We start from the raw sequence: 17,840 nt of genomic DNA on the forward strand, positions 1-17,840 counted from the left end.
TGCATGTTTTAAAATATAAACTTAATCTAAACAAACGTTGATATTGAAATAAATATATAATAACAAATTCGTTACAACATGAACCTATTACTCATTATAGGTAGGAACTACGTATATTGCACATGTCTATTGGAGGCTAATAAATTCTAAATTTGTGTATACAAAACTAATGTTACTTATTTGAAAAAACTTTTATATCTCACCTTAATTAAAGGTTTACATACCTCATATTTTTCTCATATATTATGGTATTACCTTGAATACTTTAAAGCTTTATAAATGCTATGTTACTACTTAAATATTGTATCAGTAGTCTTACTTATTTACTTTGCTTCCAAACACTTCATAATTTTGTATGTCTCACAAATTGTTATCATATTTGACTCATCTGAAATTTCTATGTATAAAATTATTCTATCCTATTCAAGAACTACTAGAGGTTTATGTTTGCTTTGTTTTTACAGGCCATGGATGATGATGAACCAATTGATGCCACAGTCCATTCAAGTCAGGTCAATAGAGGTAAACGCATGTCCAATGGTCAGACACATAAAACAGCAGTATCTACCTCTCATACTAATACATTCTCCCAACTGCCCACAGTAGTTTCAGCTAATACACTTTCTCCTGCTTCAGTGGTCACCACCACAACAGCAGCCGCTTTGGCAGCTGCTGCAGCAGCTGCTGGACAGCTGTCATTAAACCAGGTAACAATATACACTTGTTTTTACAAATTGCATGTTTTTAAAATGGACAAGTTTGATACATTTGACAAGTTTTAAAGTTATTGTTTTGTAAATATTATCCTGATAAATTTAAATAGCTTTTTGTAAATAGATTCCTTACAATAAGCATTTACATTGACTTTTTAAGTCCTGAAAAACTATATATTTTGGAGTTAACAACATTGAAGTTTGCAATACATAACCAGAAGAGGCCCATTAGTAACGCAAGAAAATGAGATGAAAGCAATAAGTATAGTTGGCCTAATGTGTGTAACAATCAGAGATGCCAAAGAAAGACTTTAATTAGCAAATCAAATCCATAAATGATAAGTCTGTTTATGAAATACAATGAAAGTCAAGTTTGTAGCTCATTGAAATTAAAGTCCTTAAGTATTCTTCATTTTATCTGTAAAGAAATATTTAAGCCTTGTTCTTCTCCTAACTCTGACCCTACAAATATATTTGTGATCTCATTATGAAAACAAATAATCTAACTGGAAGATAAGCTAATAAGAATATATAAAACATTCCAGCTTGTTAAATGAAAATCTAAAAGGCATTAATTTGAAGCCACCAAATACAGTTTTTCTTCTTTTCTCACATGTATAATTTGTCTTTTTTCTTTTCTTGCCAAGTTAATTAATCACCATCTTGCATGTTAAATTCATAGCCCACTAACCTGAAATAAGCACTCTTTTTTGTCTTACTATTGTGCAGTGAGTTGAAATAATTGCATGATTATCTGAGTTATATTATTTTAACAATATGTAATCGTTAAACTTTCTGTTTGTTATCCAGCTAATGGTTGCTCCTACTCAACAGTCAATGTTAATGCAGGCAGGACTGGCACAACAGTTTCAGATGGGAAAGGTCAGTTAAGCATAATGAATGAAGGCAGTTCAAGTCATAATATTTAAAAATTTTTACACAGTCATATATGTTATATCCCATAAGTCTCATGAAATTCAGGTTTGTTCTTGCAAAGTTAAAATTATTTTTCTATACATTATACTAATTTGGATTACTAAGTGTCATTATATCTTCATTTGTCAAAGCAGCAGTAAGTAGAAGATTATCATAAAGAAATAATAGGTATGATAATGTGTATCTAATTATTACTGCATAATAACACAGACAAAAATTACTAGGAAAATATACAGAGGTAAAATCACCAGAAAATAAGGTAAACAAGACGTTCCATAGGTCATAACTCTAGTTCATACAGTGTACATTCCTTAATCTCTGTCATGAGTTCCCCAAATGTAGAGTAGACGATATGGTGACAAGCTTATAAGGAGATTATAAAGCCTTATCTATTATACAGTTTAAAAAGTGAGCTCATTATTATTTTTGGCTTCATATGGTTTCAAAGATTGCAATTTAGCATATTTTGAATATTAAACAGTACTAAAGAAAAACAGTATTATGGATGTTACATAAAAATATTACTTTTAAAGTTAAAAAAGTTTTAGCATGAACATTACTTCTAAGATTGATATATTATAAATGTTTAATGAGAACAGCACATGAATGATCAAAACAAGTTTTAGCATGAAAACAGCATTTCCTAGGTTAAAACATGATGTTTCATGAGAATTTAAAAGTATTTTAAAGATCAACACAAATTTTGACATGAAAGAGTCATTTTCAAGATTAAAAGATGCTAAATGTTTTTATTACTTAATGTAGATCCCGGTGACATCAGGCTTGCCTGGTCTACAGCTTAATCCACAGAATCTTCAACAACTTCAGCAGCAGCTTCAGCAACACCAACAGAGTCTGCAGAACATGGGTCAGTTTGTATTCCTTCAACCTGGTCAGCTGTCTGCCAATATACAAGCTCAGTTCTTCCTCCAAAATCAGGTATGTAAGTTGACAGTTTCTAATTCCACTGTAAAGATTGATTCTGATACACATGTTGCACTTGATTTCACATTAGTACTGATTTAATACAATAAAACTTAATAAAAAAAATTGTTCACTCAAGCAATGATCAAGTAGATAACAAAAACAAAGAACTAAGATGTTTTTATTTTTTAAATATTTAGTTACATGAATTAGTTTTTTGCACAATTGCTATTTAAAAATATATCTAAGCTTTAAAATAGTGATAAACCCAGACACACATACATGTATATGTATTTAATAAGAAGTGATAATGATTGTAGTAATACTTGGAAAGTCAGGAAATGTGAAACTTGTAACATTCACTACATTTTATTGTGTAGGGACTTTTGATGCAGCAGTCTTTACAGAATCTACAACTGCAGGCAAGCCAAGCTGCTGTCTCTCTCCCTCAAGGGGTGTTATCTCCACAGGTAGCAGCAGCAGCTGCTGCTGCCCAACAACACCTACAACAATTGCAACATAATTCTCATCCTTCCCAACCACAGCAGCATCAGCAACCTCAAAGCACCTCATCTCATTCCTCATCCCAGCCTAAGGTTTGTGTTTATTCAATTTATGGATACAAAGTGTTCATGCTCTATCATCTCAGAATTACCAGGGTACATTAATGAAAAGAAAGAAAAACAAAAAACAGGATAAAATTTGTGCCAATTTACCATATATCAAACCTCAAACCATTACAAGAAGAAATGGAACCATTGAAAAACCTTGTTCATAAGAAATTGATTCAGCAATTTCCATCAGTTCAGTAATATGAAGAAAAGGGCAAACAGGCATAGACACCTCACCATATAGACAACCCTAAACTCATTCCTACATACACTAAAAAAACACTTGTTACTAATAATGCATTATTACACAAGATATTTTGAGATAGGTCTAATACCAATGTATGTATTACTATATCACTCTTTAGTCATTTTGGGAAAGGAATTGAACAAAATATTGACAAAAATGTGAAAAATGTACAGTATTTTTAAAAATGTATGAAATTACAACACTGATAGAGCTAGGATTATAACTTAAATTTTGAACAGACATTACACTTGTATATATATATATATATCCATATTTTATTTATGGCAATTTTGTGCCCTTGTGAACAATTTACAGTAAGTTTCCAAAAGCATATGAGCTTACTGTTGTTTACTGATTTTTCAAAATAGTTCTTTTGAGATTCACACATTACTCACATAATTGATATGGATTAATAAAAACAATACAACACATGCTTCAGTTTCAGATCTTTCATGTGTTAAAACTGATGATTTTTTTAAAATAATCAACTTTGATCGCAACCAACTATGTCGTGTAAAAAACTAAAGGTAAATATGAAACTCAATCTATAATTCAGCACAACACTTGCCACTGAGTTAAACTATTTTCAGGGAATCCAACCCATTATCAGTAATCCTGTACGAAGGAAAATTGAAAGAACAAGAGTAGGCTTCTTCTAATGATCAAGCATATTTTATATGCACAGTGTTGTGTGTTGTCTTTTACTCACCTCAGTGAATCTATATTTATATAGAGTTTGAAAAATATGTAGCAATGAAGTTAATTATTTATTCCTCTGCATAATTCAACAAACTAGCTGTTTAAAATATTAAAAATAAATATGAAGCCCAATCTATCATTTGATTAACCATTTGTCACTGAGTTATACTGCTTCAGGTTCATATAAAATACCCCCCCCCCAGTGGCATAGTGGTAAGTCTGCGGACTTATAACGCTAGAAATGGGTTTTGATACCCATTGTGTAGCTTGGTGCTTAAATACAGACAAACAATCATATAAAATATAGATATTTTAATTTTAATTCTCATTTTTAAACTTAGAGATTAAAATATTTGAACACTAAACCATTAAAGTAACTCATTAACAACTCAGTTTACATTTTCATTTAATAACTTATTATTCTTAACTTTGTATAATGCAAGCTGGAGTTTACTATGAGACATTTCTGTAAATAAGATCAAGACCTATATCTCAAAAATGTAACTTTATTAGCTCAATATTTCTCTGTTACAGCTTCTTCAGGAGCTGTAATAGCAAAATATTGAGCTAATAAAGTTATGTTCTGGAGATTTAGGTCAAGATTTTATTTACATTTATAGAAATGTTTCATTTAATAACATTTTCTGATTCCAATTAATTAAAATTCTCTCATCTTCTGCCACAGATTCACATAAAATATACTTAAATTCAACCAACTAACATTATCTTAAAGCTAACAAAAAACATTAATTAGCATAAAATGTTATATAATAATATTAAAACATTTGTGCATTTTTCCTTGATTCAGTGAAGTTTTATGTTTAATCTATTTGTATGTGTATAATTTACTTAAGGAAATATTTCTATGTTAAGCTAGCTTTATTTTTTCATCCTCAAATATCCCTGGTTTAACTAATCTAAACCAATAAAAACTGTGTTAAGAATGTCTATTGGCCAAGTTTGAATCACATAATTGCAAATATATATATCACATTTCAACACCATATTTCTTAAATCAAAAAAGATGATTTAGTACAAAAATCAAAAAATTATATACTCACTTCATGTAAATTAAACAATCCATGTTTCAGTTTCACATCTTTCAGGTGTTAACACTGGTAATTTATTTCAAATAATCAGCTTTGATCTCACTCAAGTATGTCATGGAAAAAAATTAATAACTTAATAATTAGTTCAAGATTACAAGAAACAAAGAAATTAACTGTATAAGAGATTCGGTAGTTTTATCATAATTGTGTGTTTGGAACAGCTGAAGAAAAAGGGTTTATCCAAGTTCTTGCTATTGTAATACAGTAAAATAATATAATGCAAATCATTCTGTCAGTGAAATTTATTATAGTATGTAACTGTTAACAAACAGTTATCTTTACTTAGTCAAGTACAGTTATAATGAAGCTTTAGGAACTGCTATGTATTCGTCACTATAAGCGTGATTAGTCATAACTGCTATGAACATGAATCTGTAAATGATAATTACGGTATGGCCTGTGTTTTGTTTGTTTTTATTAAAGTTATTAGATAATAGCAATAAATTGCATGAAAATGTATGAAATTCGAGTTGAGAGATTTTTCAGTATGTAATGCAGTAGGTACCTAAATAGTAATCAGGTACTAAATTTGCATTAAAATGCATATTTTTCACTTTATGTCATTGTAACTTTCATAATCACTTAAAATTGCTTCTTGATCCTTTCAAATTGTACTTAAACGTCAACTGCATTATGTTGAATTGTCTGCCACAATGCATTTCTATCAATGAAATCCACTGTTTTAATAATTTCTGCTTTAGCATCTGAAATGAGTTCTTTGCATTTTTTTTTGTTTTATACATGTTAATTGTATAGGTATTGACCAAGGTGTACTAATGAAACATGTTAAATAATTTAAAACGACACTTGTGTAAAACATCTATATATAAAAATAAAATTAATACAATGATAAATTCATTACACAATAAATAGTTATTAAAGTAGGGACTTGCCCTAAATAGATTCTACATATGTTTTGGTGTTCTATGACACCATCTTCAGGAGTAACAGTTGTGGTATGGTTGGGACTTATATACCCACATGATCATTTACATTCCTGTAACGCCATCTAGGCTTAAACTACCCAGAGTTACAAAACATCTGTCTAGTGGTTTATTATTCCTAGACCTGGATCAGCTTCTTAGTTTAATACAATATCTACATAAATACCTCAACCTATACCTCAACCATTACTTCTGAAGATAGAGTCATAGAACACTGAAACATATGTAGTCTTTTGGGGGCAAGTCCCTGTTTTAATAACTGTTTATTGTGTAATGATTTTAACATTGTATTCCTTTTAATTTTAATTGTATACATAGAAACATGCTATTTATAGTTGGTCACCTGTTGTCTTACAGAATGGTTGTTATGGCTGTAGTTGTGGTGTATATGTGTTTGCTGTAAATGTGCTTGATTGTACATAAGAAAATGTTAGTAAATGTTCTTGTTGTGAGATGCTTGATTAAATTTGTTGTCTTCAAGTGTAAATTACAATAAATACACACTTCTAACACCAAGCATCAAAATGTTTCATTCTTTCTTAATAGCATGTTCACACCTGAATATGTAACTGACACTTCATTTACTTATTATCCATTTCTGTAGTGTCTAGAGTGACCTTTCTGTCGATATACTCATAATGCATCTGACATCATGTGAATCTTCTGCTTCTATTTTGACATCCATTCCCATAGCAGCATGCTCATACTGCACCTACAGTGGCATATATAGGTGGGGTAACTGAGGCAACTGCCTCAGGGGCCCATTTGATGCAAATCAATCCCATCTCATGAAATGTCCATTTGTGAGATATGGGTAATTAATATTTTGTGTCCCTATTAACCAATCTGATGTACTCAGTCCCAACCACAGATTTATATGATAAGTAAATCAAACTCCCATTGTCATTATTAACATTTATGTTGAAAACAGAAGTGCCAAATAAGGGACATCATTGTGTCTACTCATTCATTTTCTTCACATGTTCACAGTGTACTAACCAGGTAAGAAAATGTAATATTTTGTTGCAATAAATTGCAACAACAGATCAAGAAAATATAAATCAAATGAACAAAATATTTGAAACATGGTTGTTAATGACACTGACAATGCTGAACAGAAATACTATACAACTAAAGTTATTTTTAATAATGAATAGGCTTCAGGCCAATACCACTCTTCAATATTGTTAAAGATTTATAATATTTTATACTTTTTGTGGTTGATGCAATATTTTATTTATCAGTGTGAGCTAAATACTTGATATAGATAAGTAAATTTCAGTAACTTTTTTTACTGTGATTCTGTTGATTCTGTAAAATTGAGTTAACACATATTATACACAAAATACTCATATTTCTTGTGTATTCTAGAATGTACCTGTGGTCCCACAAGTTAAAGCCCGAGCAGCTGAACCCAGTCCCGAGGAAATTTCAGATTTAGAGGAGTTAGAACAGTTTGCCAAGACCTTTAAACAAAGAAGGATCAAACTGGGTAGGAAGACAATGCTTATAATCTTTTCTAATTTATCGTTATATTTTCTTACGTTTAAGATGATAAAATTCAGAAAAAGTTACATAAAAGTTTTTGTTTAATAATAGTATAACTAATATTTCTTTTAAAATGTTATAATTGCAAACATTAGTTAATATAAACATTTATAAAAGATACTTGAAAGTTTATTGCATTTTCTTCTTGATTCATTCATGTTTTCTGTTTGACCTATTTTCATGTCTAGGCTTTACTCAAGGAGATGTTGGTCTGGCTATGGGAAAGTTGTATGGAAATGATTTTAGTCAAACTACCATATCCCGGTTTGAAGCACTTAACCTCAGTTTCAAAAATATGTGTAAACTGAAACCACTTCTTCAGCGTTGGCTGGAGGATGCTGATGCTACTCTTAATAATCCAGCCTCTTTCACCAATGCTCACGCCACACCAGATGTTATTGGAAAGAAGCGTAAGAAAAGAACCAGCATTGAAACCAATGTGCGGGTAATGTTAGAGAGAGCCTTTAACCAAATGCCCAAACCAACATCAGAAGAAATAACCATGCTTGCTGAGTCACTGGCTATGGAGAAAGAAGTAGTTCGTGTGTGGTTTTGCAACCGTCGTCAAAAAGAAAAAAGGATAAATCCACCAACTTCAATGGTTGGCCCATTTCCAACCTCATCTCTAACCCCAACGAGTATTTCTATGGCTGTTGCTGCTGCAGCTGCGTCTCTTGGTGTATCATCAGGGTCAACCTCTGCTGGCTCTTCCCATGGTGTCACATCAACACCATCAGTCATGAGTGGTGTTCTTCCTGCCCTAACACCTATAAGCTCTGCTCAACCTGCTACCTCAATTGCCATGACTCATCCCAGTGCTCGAAGCATGATACTAGCTAATCCTGTTGTTACAGTGGCACCTGCAATCAAAACAGAATAGATAGATTGTATGTTAGATAGGAGAACTACCTTTCAGATTGTTAGTAGCATGAAGTGAACTGAGAGCAGACAGTTGTTTTCTTGAATTTTTGCCATACTATAGTTCCTAAAGGAAAGTGATCATGACAGAGCCTCACTGGGAAAGGTTTTTCCATGTTAATGAATTTTAAACGGGTACATATATAATATATATATATATATAGATATATATATATATACACACACACAACAAAAACATATATCAAGAAGATGGGTAGTGGCTCCAGCAGTAATGGAAACCATCTAACAACAACATACCTCGAATCATTTTGTACATGAAAGTACATCATAACTAAATACCTCAGTGTCAGACTGTGCTAGAGAAACACCTGAATTCTGCTATGACTCAGGGAACACTTTATGTTATTACACCAACAGTTTCAGACTAAAAGGATGGCTTAGTTTGCATTTTGTAACTCACAAATCTACAACTATAATGGCTGACTCCCTTCAACTCTGGGCTTCAAAACAAAACATATGTATGTGTTTTTCTGTAGGAACTCAATCACATATAGAAACTTGGAATATTTTAAAGTATCTATCACAATTTGAATTTAAAATTGTCAAGGAATAATTGCTACTAGTACCTCATAGTTAGTAGTTTTTTTAATCTTTTATTTTTTCTTTTCTGTTTTTTATCAGTGGATGAAATGGAACTGTAACTAAATCAATATATCTTAATGTTTTAAATTGTTGTATGTACCCAGACAAAACTTTTTGTGATTGTGATGTAATGTTTTTGATGCTTTGTTTTGTATTGTTATAAGCTGTTAGAAAAACAAGCTTAAGCTAATTTTTAAAGGGTAAAACTGACATTGAAGTATATCTATTATTATGGAACCCTCTTTCATGATCTGCATAGACATGGAAACAATACATTGTTATATTGTGACACTTGTTATTTTATTACAGTTTATTCAACATAATGTTTTTGTCATTGTTTGTACATAAGTCATTACTGAGACATATGTTTTCAATGGGGTTATAGGTTTAGATAGTAATGATTTTTATACAGTCAAAGAAATCCCCACGTAGGTGTAGTACATAAGATAAACATAGTAATTTTTGTCTTGTGCACCATTTTTCGTCTATATGTACTTTTAAATTTGTCCTTGTCTGATAGGTTGATGCTTGTAGTCAGAAGAGGGTGTGTGTCTTTAGTCGAAAAGGAATGTTACTGAGTGCTATTATTTAGTTCAGGGAACTGAAATTAATTTGTCTAAACCTGTTTTTTCATTACATTGTTTTCTGGTGGTAATTAGTTGAAAGCTATTTGTGGTAGCAAAGATCAAAGATATATCATTATTTTTGAGTTGTAACATCTCAGGGTTTTAATATTGATGTATATTAAGATTATAGAAGTTAGTTAATAATAGACATGTTGCAGTGTTTTTTAATTATCATTCTGATACAAATGCCAGTTAATTTTGAAAAAGGAAAAAGAATGAATAAGTTTACAATACATACATTAGCATATACTGACCTCCAGTAAATGGTTACCTTTTAATGTTTTTGATAACTAGAAAGAGTTTCATATAACTTGGAATGGCAAGAAGGTTTGTTGTTTTTTCTTGCACTGTATAATTCCATGTGTGGTGTTTCTTATCAAACATGTTGCCTAATAGTTGTCTTTGTACCTAGATAATACTGTGAATACTTTAACATAACTTCTATCACATTAAATATAAACATTTAAATGTTCTTCACATACCTCATTAGTGCAGGGAAGAAATTTTATTATATATATATAAACAATGTATCCATTATCTTAACTTGTGTTATTTTGAGGGAAAAAAAAAGATCTCAAACTGTCCCTTTATTAGTAGCAAACAAAATCAAAATATTACATTATTATATGGTACATTGTAAAACACTTTGCAACTAGAAAACTTAACTACTGTTATCCACATAAAGTGCAATGGTTTGTTTTTAAAAGTTTGATACTATCTTTTATTGCTTCTCTGCAGTGTGAAAAGCATACCTAACTTTTTGTTGACAAGTTTGTTTGTACCAGGTAATATTATAGCATCTTACTTCTACATAGGAGGGACAACAATATCAGGGGTTTTGAAGTGTCTTAAAGCCTTCCTTGTGGTGCTTGGTCATGGTTCCTAAAGAGAATGCAATATCTCAGGTTATAAGAGCCAGGTATCAAATCCCAGAGAATGAGGGAGAGGAAAAATATTCTATTTTGGCGTAACATTGTTTTATCCCACATTGATATGGGTCTGAAACCTGGCTGGTTAAGATTACAATGTCATCAGTCACAGCACTCATATATATGTGTAGTTATTCTATGCCAGAAATGAGTAGTAAATGACTTGTTGGAATAGGTGCTTTACTACAATGGGAGTATACCTGGTTGTATCTTCCTATGAACAGAGATGGACAGTTGATTGGTGATGGTTGTTTTAAATGCACAGCCTAAGTCACTGAGAATTGGGTTCTAGAGTCTACCTCAAGCTTCTACAAATCAAAATTAGTGTATTTTTTCCTGTTTTCTCTCTAATGACCATGAAATTTACTGATGACTTGATATAATGTATACATATAAGTTGGTGATGTGGTATATGAGGAGGGAGTTTTGTTATGTTAGTATAGATTCCATTTGTGTGCATGTATATTATTCAAGCTGCCTGTGATCGTCTTTGGGCCTGGCTCATACCTTATGGTTATGTGGTTTTATTAAAAATAACTTTTTTCACTCAAAAATAGTGTAATAGGCATTTAAAACTGTAAAAATGCCCATTAGAAAGTAAGCCTGCTGATATACTGTGAAACATGACACAGTATATACATACATGATACTTATATATTTGAACTTTGTATATAAAGCTAAGCTAGCCTGCCCTTCGTAAATCTTCCTGCAGTTCAGGTTCCCTTATGTTTCATGCAAGTGTTGAAAAGTTTTGAAGTGTTTGATATGGTTTCTTCTAACACAATCTTCATATCCACTCTAGATTCTTAAAAAAATGTCACTCTCTCTACCTCTCTTTCTCCCTCCCATTTTAAGCAAATTCAGCACTATGGAGTCATTGGGGACTACACTTAGAGGCCTATCCCAAACTACACCATATTCCGAAGTGCCAGGTTCTCTATGTGTAACCCTTGAGACTTAGTGCAGCCTTTTTAGGTTAGAGCTAGATATTAGAAAGAACACTGTTTATTGTTCAAACTCTCTTCATCAACAGGTTGTCTCAAGACTTGTATATTTTTCTTATCATACATACAATTAGTATTTGAGCTGTGTACAGAAATTTAGAAGGAATATAAATTTAGGCAGATGAAAAATTGTATTGACAAATTCTTTATGCTATGTATATTAATGGTGGAAGAGAAAACTTGATACTTGTATTTTAAGACTCAGATCAATATTATGTTACATACAGTATTGTCTAAGCATAGCATCATAGTTATCTCCTCCATCTGCTGGGTCTACCTCAGCCATCAAATTCAGGGATTTTTAATTCCTTTATTATTTTTAATGATGTTTTTTCATTATTTCTGTATCTGCTGTTGGCAGCAATATGTTTAGGAGTTTAGTAGTGACAGCAGAACACTGAAAGTTGCTGTTTATAATGTGTCAAAACAAAACCATAAATAATGGTATGTATACTAAACAGATTTTTTTTAAAAATGGGCTGCTAGTGCATGTTGAATTGAATCTACACCATAAAAAAATGGTAGGTATGTATATCAAATAGATCAGACAAAAAAAAAGACTTCTAATGATTAATGTATTCTACCTAGTCAAACCTACAAGTTTTGAAATTAAAATTTGAATGAAAAAAAATCACACAGGATTACTTTAACCTTTTCTTATTTTTCTCTGGAATTCTAGAATCTGGGCATTACACATGGTACCTGTGGCACTGTTATAGGTTTAACAACATTCCATCTGTTAGTAGAATCCTCTGCTCATATATAGCGTAATAGTGTAAGAAATAGCTACATGTCATGGGAAGGGGAACTTTAAATGCCATTTGTGCTTTCTAGAAGAAATCATTGTTTTGTTTACTTTGCATACATGTCATTATTGTGTAGCCCATATGTCCTGAATAAAAAAATATCAGAAAGATAGAATGGATGATTCTGTAGTTGGGCTGTTATTGTGCTTATGTTTTGTTAAATTTGTATTTCTTGAGGGCAATAAATTGAAGGCAGATTTCTACCTGATAACTCAGTTTATTTTACATTTAACTACGTATTTTTCAGATTGTTTTCGTGATTCGAGTTTGTTTGTTAGAAGTTAAAACTTATCAAACATGTACATTGCACTTTATTTAATTAATAACTGAATTTAAACGACTATTAAATATACTCACACTGGTCTACAGTAAATAATTCGACCCCTAAAAAAGTACAGAAGCACTTCCAAGTGTTCAAGGTACAATTTTGCAATATAAAGAATCATTTGAAACATTTTGTTTGATTTAGGCACAATTTTTCAGCTGAATGATATACCTTGAAGATTCATATCCTACTATGTCTTATACATGGTATTAATAAATAAATGTACGAGAACCAAAGAGGAAGTCATTGTGGGTTTAACCAGTTGATATGTTTCCCTTAAATACTTAATTCTCATTGGGCTTGAAAAAATTAATAATAGATATATGTTTTATTGAGATAGCGGTTGTCCAGTTGGCATTATTTAAAGTGAAGGTAATACAAAATATCATAAACTAGATAAATGTCATAAATAATGTTAAGTGTAGTGTTTTTAGTTGCTTTTGTGACCTTCTATACATAGAAGCCATCACCGTCATAATTACTTAGATACGCTAAACTGATCTGAGTGCCTAAAATGATGGTGAAGAATAATGTATGGATGTAATATCTGAGGAACACAAAGAAAGAATGAGTACAGCTAACGTCATTAGCATAACATCTATACAAGAGACAGATTCAACGAGGGGTCCATCTAACTACCTATTGTTGCCAAGCTATTCTTTCCTATAATCAAGGCTTCTTGCCTTCTGGAGAGTGATCAAGGGATATGTAGCACTTGCTGCAGATGTATTATTATTTTAACTAAGTTTCCTTACCATGTTGTTCTATTCCATATCACTATGATTTTGATTCTAAAAACAGCAGCAAATGCAGGTGACAATATACAATTCTCATATCTGTGGTGTATGTTAGTTTGTAAATTATTGTTTTTGTATACAAAATGTTTGAAAAAATTAAGGGTGTGTTCATAATGGGAACAACTTATTTTAAGATTCCCCCACCCCCCAAATTGAAAATCATGGATCATCACCTGTATATACTAAAACCTAGTTTCTCTTCAGCTGTATCATTAATAGGTTATTGTCACTCAGAGAAAAATCTGGGTGGTTGTGATTGTATTCTATGTTAATATGTTTAAATTGTATTTTTTTAACATCATAACAAATTAAAGCCTATTTGTAAGAATAGAAATTTAAAATGCTGAAATACTAACGTCTTGTTGAACCGGCAAGGCATTGTACTTTGTACTAACATTTTTTCAATTTCTGTACAAAGTATCAGCAACTTGAGTGCAACTAAACAGAATGAAAAAGTTTACTTCAGAGGACTGTGAGGAGAAAGTTTTAGAATTATTCTAAAAAAAGATTTTCTGTATCATCTTGAAATTATTCTCTGTCGTTAAATTCATGGTCAAAGCTTCCATAATACTAGAGCTAATCTTGGAGATCCACCTACTAGGCACCTGTTTTTGGACTAGGAGACACAAATGAAGAAAACCAAAATATAACTGTATACACACTTGCACATGTCTATGTATACAGAGGGTTGATTATGTTATCTTTAAATGATTTTGAATATGTAAATTAGATATAAATTCACAGTGAAACGATATCACAATTGCATTTTGATTTTGTTTGGCGATCATAAGTAGTGTTGCCACTGAAAATTGATCGCTTTTGGAAAGGGTATGTAACAGCCCTTTCTGATGAAAACTATTCGTATGCTAAGATCATAATAATGTGTCCAAATCAGGAATTTAGATTTTTCAAGTCTGAGATATCACTTGTACTTAATCAAATTGTAAAATAAATACATGTAACAGGTACAAACCCATGAACATAAAGATCCATGGCAAAAGTCATCCACATTTCTCAGGCAACAGTAACATAGTCAAGAAGGATCTTAGTCTGAAAAACAACACACATTGCTTACATAACATAACCCTTAAACCATTACAATGCCTCAAGCCACTGGAGAATGAAATGGGTGCGCATGATATTCCATATGAAGACATACCAATCAAGTCGCCTATAGATTTATGTGTGATTAAATTAGACTGTAGAAATTGACACTGGGAAACATTTGTTGATATACACTATATGGAATGATTGCAGGGTGAAGTAATATTCTTTGGACATGACAACATTACAACAGAGCCTGTTGAAATGGAAATTATTTTACAGTTATTTTCAAGATGTGCAGTTATCAGATAGAGTAATAATGTGGGGAGGCTCCAAAATCATTTTAATATAACGAACTCAACCTTTGTGTATCTTATATTCATTTTGGATTTTACCCCTGGTCAGAAAGGCAACTGACAAATGTAACAAATTCATTTTGAGTGAATTAAGTACTTAACTGTATATATGTGGTAGCTACATTTAACTGAAATTAAGCACTCCAGTAATCCATTTGTCATCAAATAACCTTAGCCTACTTACTTGACTCAAGTTTCTTACTTCTAATAAATGGATATCTTGGAATGTTATCTTTAAGAATGCAACTTTCACGTGTTTTCTTCTATGTTTATAAAAAAAACGTCTAAGACCCATCCCACCCTTTGTAAAAACCATGATCATCATATGCTTTAGATTATACATGTCACAATAAATAGCATCCATGGAAGGTAGGCAGTTCAAACAAAGAAAGATTCTCACTGAAGCTGCACTATTTTTAATTCTAAGCCTTACTTTGCTTTTTATGGAGACCTACAACAGATGAAAATATATAATAGGTATCTAAACTACACAAATGTAATACTACTCAAAGGAAATGAATCTTGTGATTGTCAAAGGAAATTAATCTTGTGATTGTGAGAGCTGAGGATTTATTACACTGAAAAACAACTATTCAATCTACAACCTTAATTTCTGTTCAGTTTTGAAGCTTTAATAAAATATAAGATCATTAATGTGCTGCTAATAAAAAGAACCCTTAGTACATCATGAAACTCAAATGGCCAGAATTCATTAGAAATTGTACACTACTTTTATAATGTTACTTGTCAGGATAAACCAGTGGTTTTTTTCTCATGTAGTTAACCCTTTGAAGATCACTAACACGTATTTCCCCCCAAAAATACTTCTATTAACAATGATAATGTGAGCAGCTGTGATATGCATATATTATGGGTGTGACCCTTTCATAACTTGGAAATCATATGTATCTTGATTCAAGTATATTCAGGTAAAAAGTTCAATAAAAGTTGTCTGTGCTTCGATGTTCTACATAAACAGATTATGACCAATCACAAATGTTTCTAAACTCCATCTTAGACTGTCACACATGGTCAGAGTTAGCACAAGTTTATCTACTTCTGTATATGGACAACACATTAGGCAAGTTATTAATTCCTTTGTTACAAGATCTGGCGTACAGGACATATGAAGAAATAGACACAGCAAAATTTTATTTTTGTTTATAATGAGACTTGTTTTCTGACTTTTTTGTTATGTTAGGCCTTCTAGGGAGTACTGGATAAGTTTAAACTTCAATACTGTTCTGAGTAGTATGTCTGTCAGAATAACATTAGTCTTTGTAGAATGAAGTTGTGTTTTCAACTCGTTATTCAAGATAAAGTGAGGCCATTTTTAACGAATTACAGTTTGTCTCATTTTACATTAGATTGAATCATGTGTCATTCTTCACCATTTGTTGTGTACTAAAGTGTGTTTGCTCTAAGTTGAAACAGCTATGGTATTTTCAGGTGAAACTGATTTTTCCCAAGAGCGAATAATTTAGGTCCACTATATAACAAGAAATTTGAGTTTGTGCAAAAAAAAAGACATTGGACACAAATGTAAGCACACAGTGAAAACAGTCTTTATTTCCACCACAGAACAACAGTGTGTGTATTACCAAAGCACAAAAGACAATTGTCTTTACTGTAAAATGTTAGTTTGTGGTCTAAAGTGTAGAGAAAGCTGTAGTCCTTCCAAAATCTTTATCAATTTGTCTGTCATTCTTGATCAAACTATATCTTACAGTTTGGGAAAAATCACAATATGTGTTTAAAATTATAACTTCACACTTTCTAAGGGTTCCCACTCACATGATTGGTCATTCCCTTTAGAAAATAAGGGAGGATATAGCCTCCAAATATCACCTAACCTACCAATGAAGAAAATTTCTGTCTTCTTTCTTACACTAAGAACAGCTATCTTCCTCACAGGCAAACGAGGTGTTACCCTCCAGTAAATGACAAAGAACAATAGGTAGGTAGAGTAAAAGGAACTGAATGACTTTCTTGACTAATGTATTATGTGAAAATCACACATATATCTAAATAAATGATAAATTTTGAAAGAGTCTTTATTAATACAAGGGGTAGCAAATACATAGTATAACACAATTTATTTAAGGCTGTCCCAGCCAATCCTAATTTTAAAGTTTAAAACAAATTATTTGTAAAGAAATAGGTGCAACCTTCTCTCACTCCACTAGAAACACTTGAATGGTAATTCAGACAACACAATCCTTTAACATGTATACATAATTCATTGGTAATAGTTACATTAGTAATACAACAATAGAAACTTTAATAATGATATAATTTAAGACATTGTTAAATAGACCCTTCAGAAAAATAAAACATGTTGAATCAAAAATAAGCACACAACATAACTAAAAAATAAACTCTTTAACAGTGAATACAAATCAACCCCCTTTAATAATAAAATTATTTTAATAAATGAAGAGAATAGAATAATACATCAAGTAATCATACTAAATACACAATAAAAGACAAAACCTATTAACACTAAATAAAATAAAATGTTTTAAAATTAGCAATATCAGACAACCCATTAACAATGATAATTAATTTTAGTCATTACACAGTGAAATCACAGCCAAAATTGAACTTACAAAATGCAAAACAAACATTTGGAAAATGATGCTCATTTCACTTTCATGAGAGGATATTATTCAACATAGATAAATATGGAATTAAAATTACT

General features: G+C 31.4%; 1 protein-coding gene across 1 annotated transcript in view; it reads left to right on the forward strand.

Moving 5' to 3' along the window:
• The window catches only part of LOC106467645 (POU domain protein 2-like), a 53,148-nt gene extending 40,320 nt beyond the window's left edge, over nt 1–12,828 (forward strand). Inside the window, exons 4-9 of the mRNA XM_022396632.1 lie at nt 465–707; nt 1,524–1,595; nt 2,415–2,588; nt 2,954–3,169; nt 7,555–7,675; nt 7,920–12,828. Coding sequence (XP_022252340.1) covers nt 465–707; nt 1,524–1,595; nt 2,415–2,588; nt 2,954–3,169; nt 7,555–7,675; nt 7,920–8,611 — 1,518 coding nt within the window. The 3' untranslated portion in view covers nt 8,612–12,828. The remainder of the gene's footprint in view (nt 1–464; nt 708–1,523; nt 1,596–2,414; nt 2,589–2,953; nt 3,170–7,554; nt 7,676–7,919) is intronic.
• Nucleotides 12,829–17,840: the final 5,012 nt, after the last annotated feature.

This window comes from Limulus polyphemus, unplaced genomic scaffold (genome assembly GCF_000517525.1).
Source record: "Limulus polyphemus unplaced genomic scaffold, Limulus_polyphemus-2.1.2 Scaffold82, whole genome shotgun sequence".
NCBI lineage: Eukaryota > Metazoa > Arthropoda > Merostomata > Xiphosura > Limulidae > Limulus > Limulus polyphemus.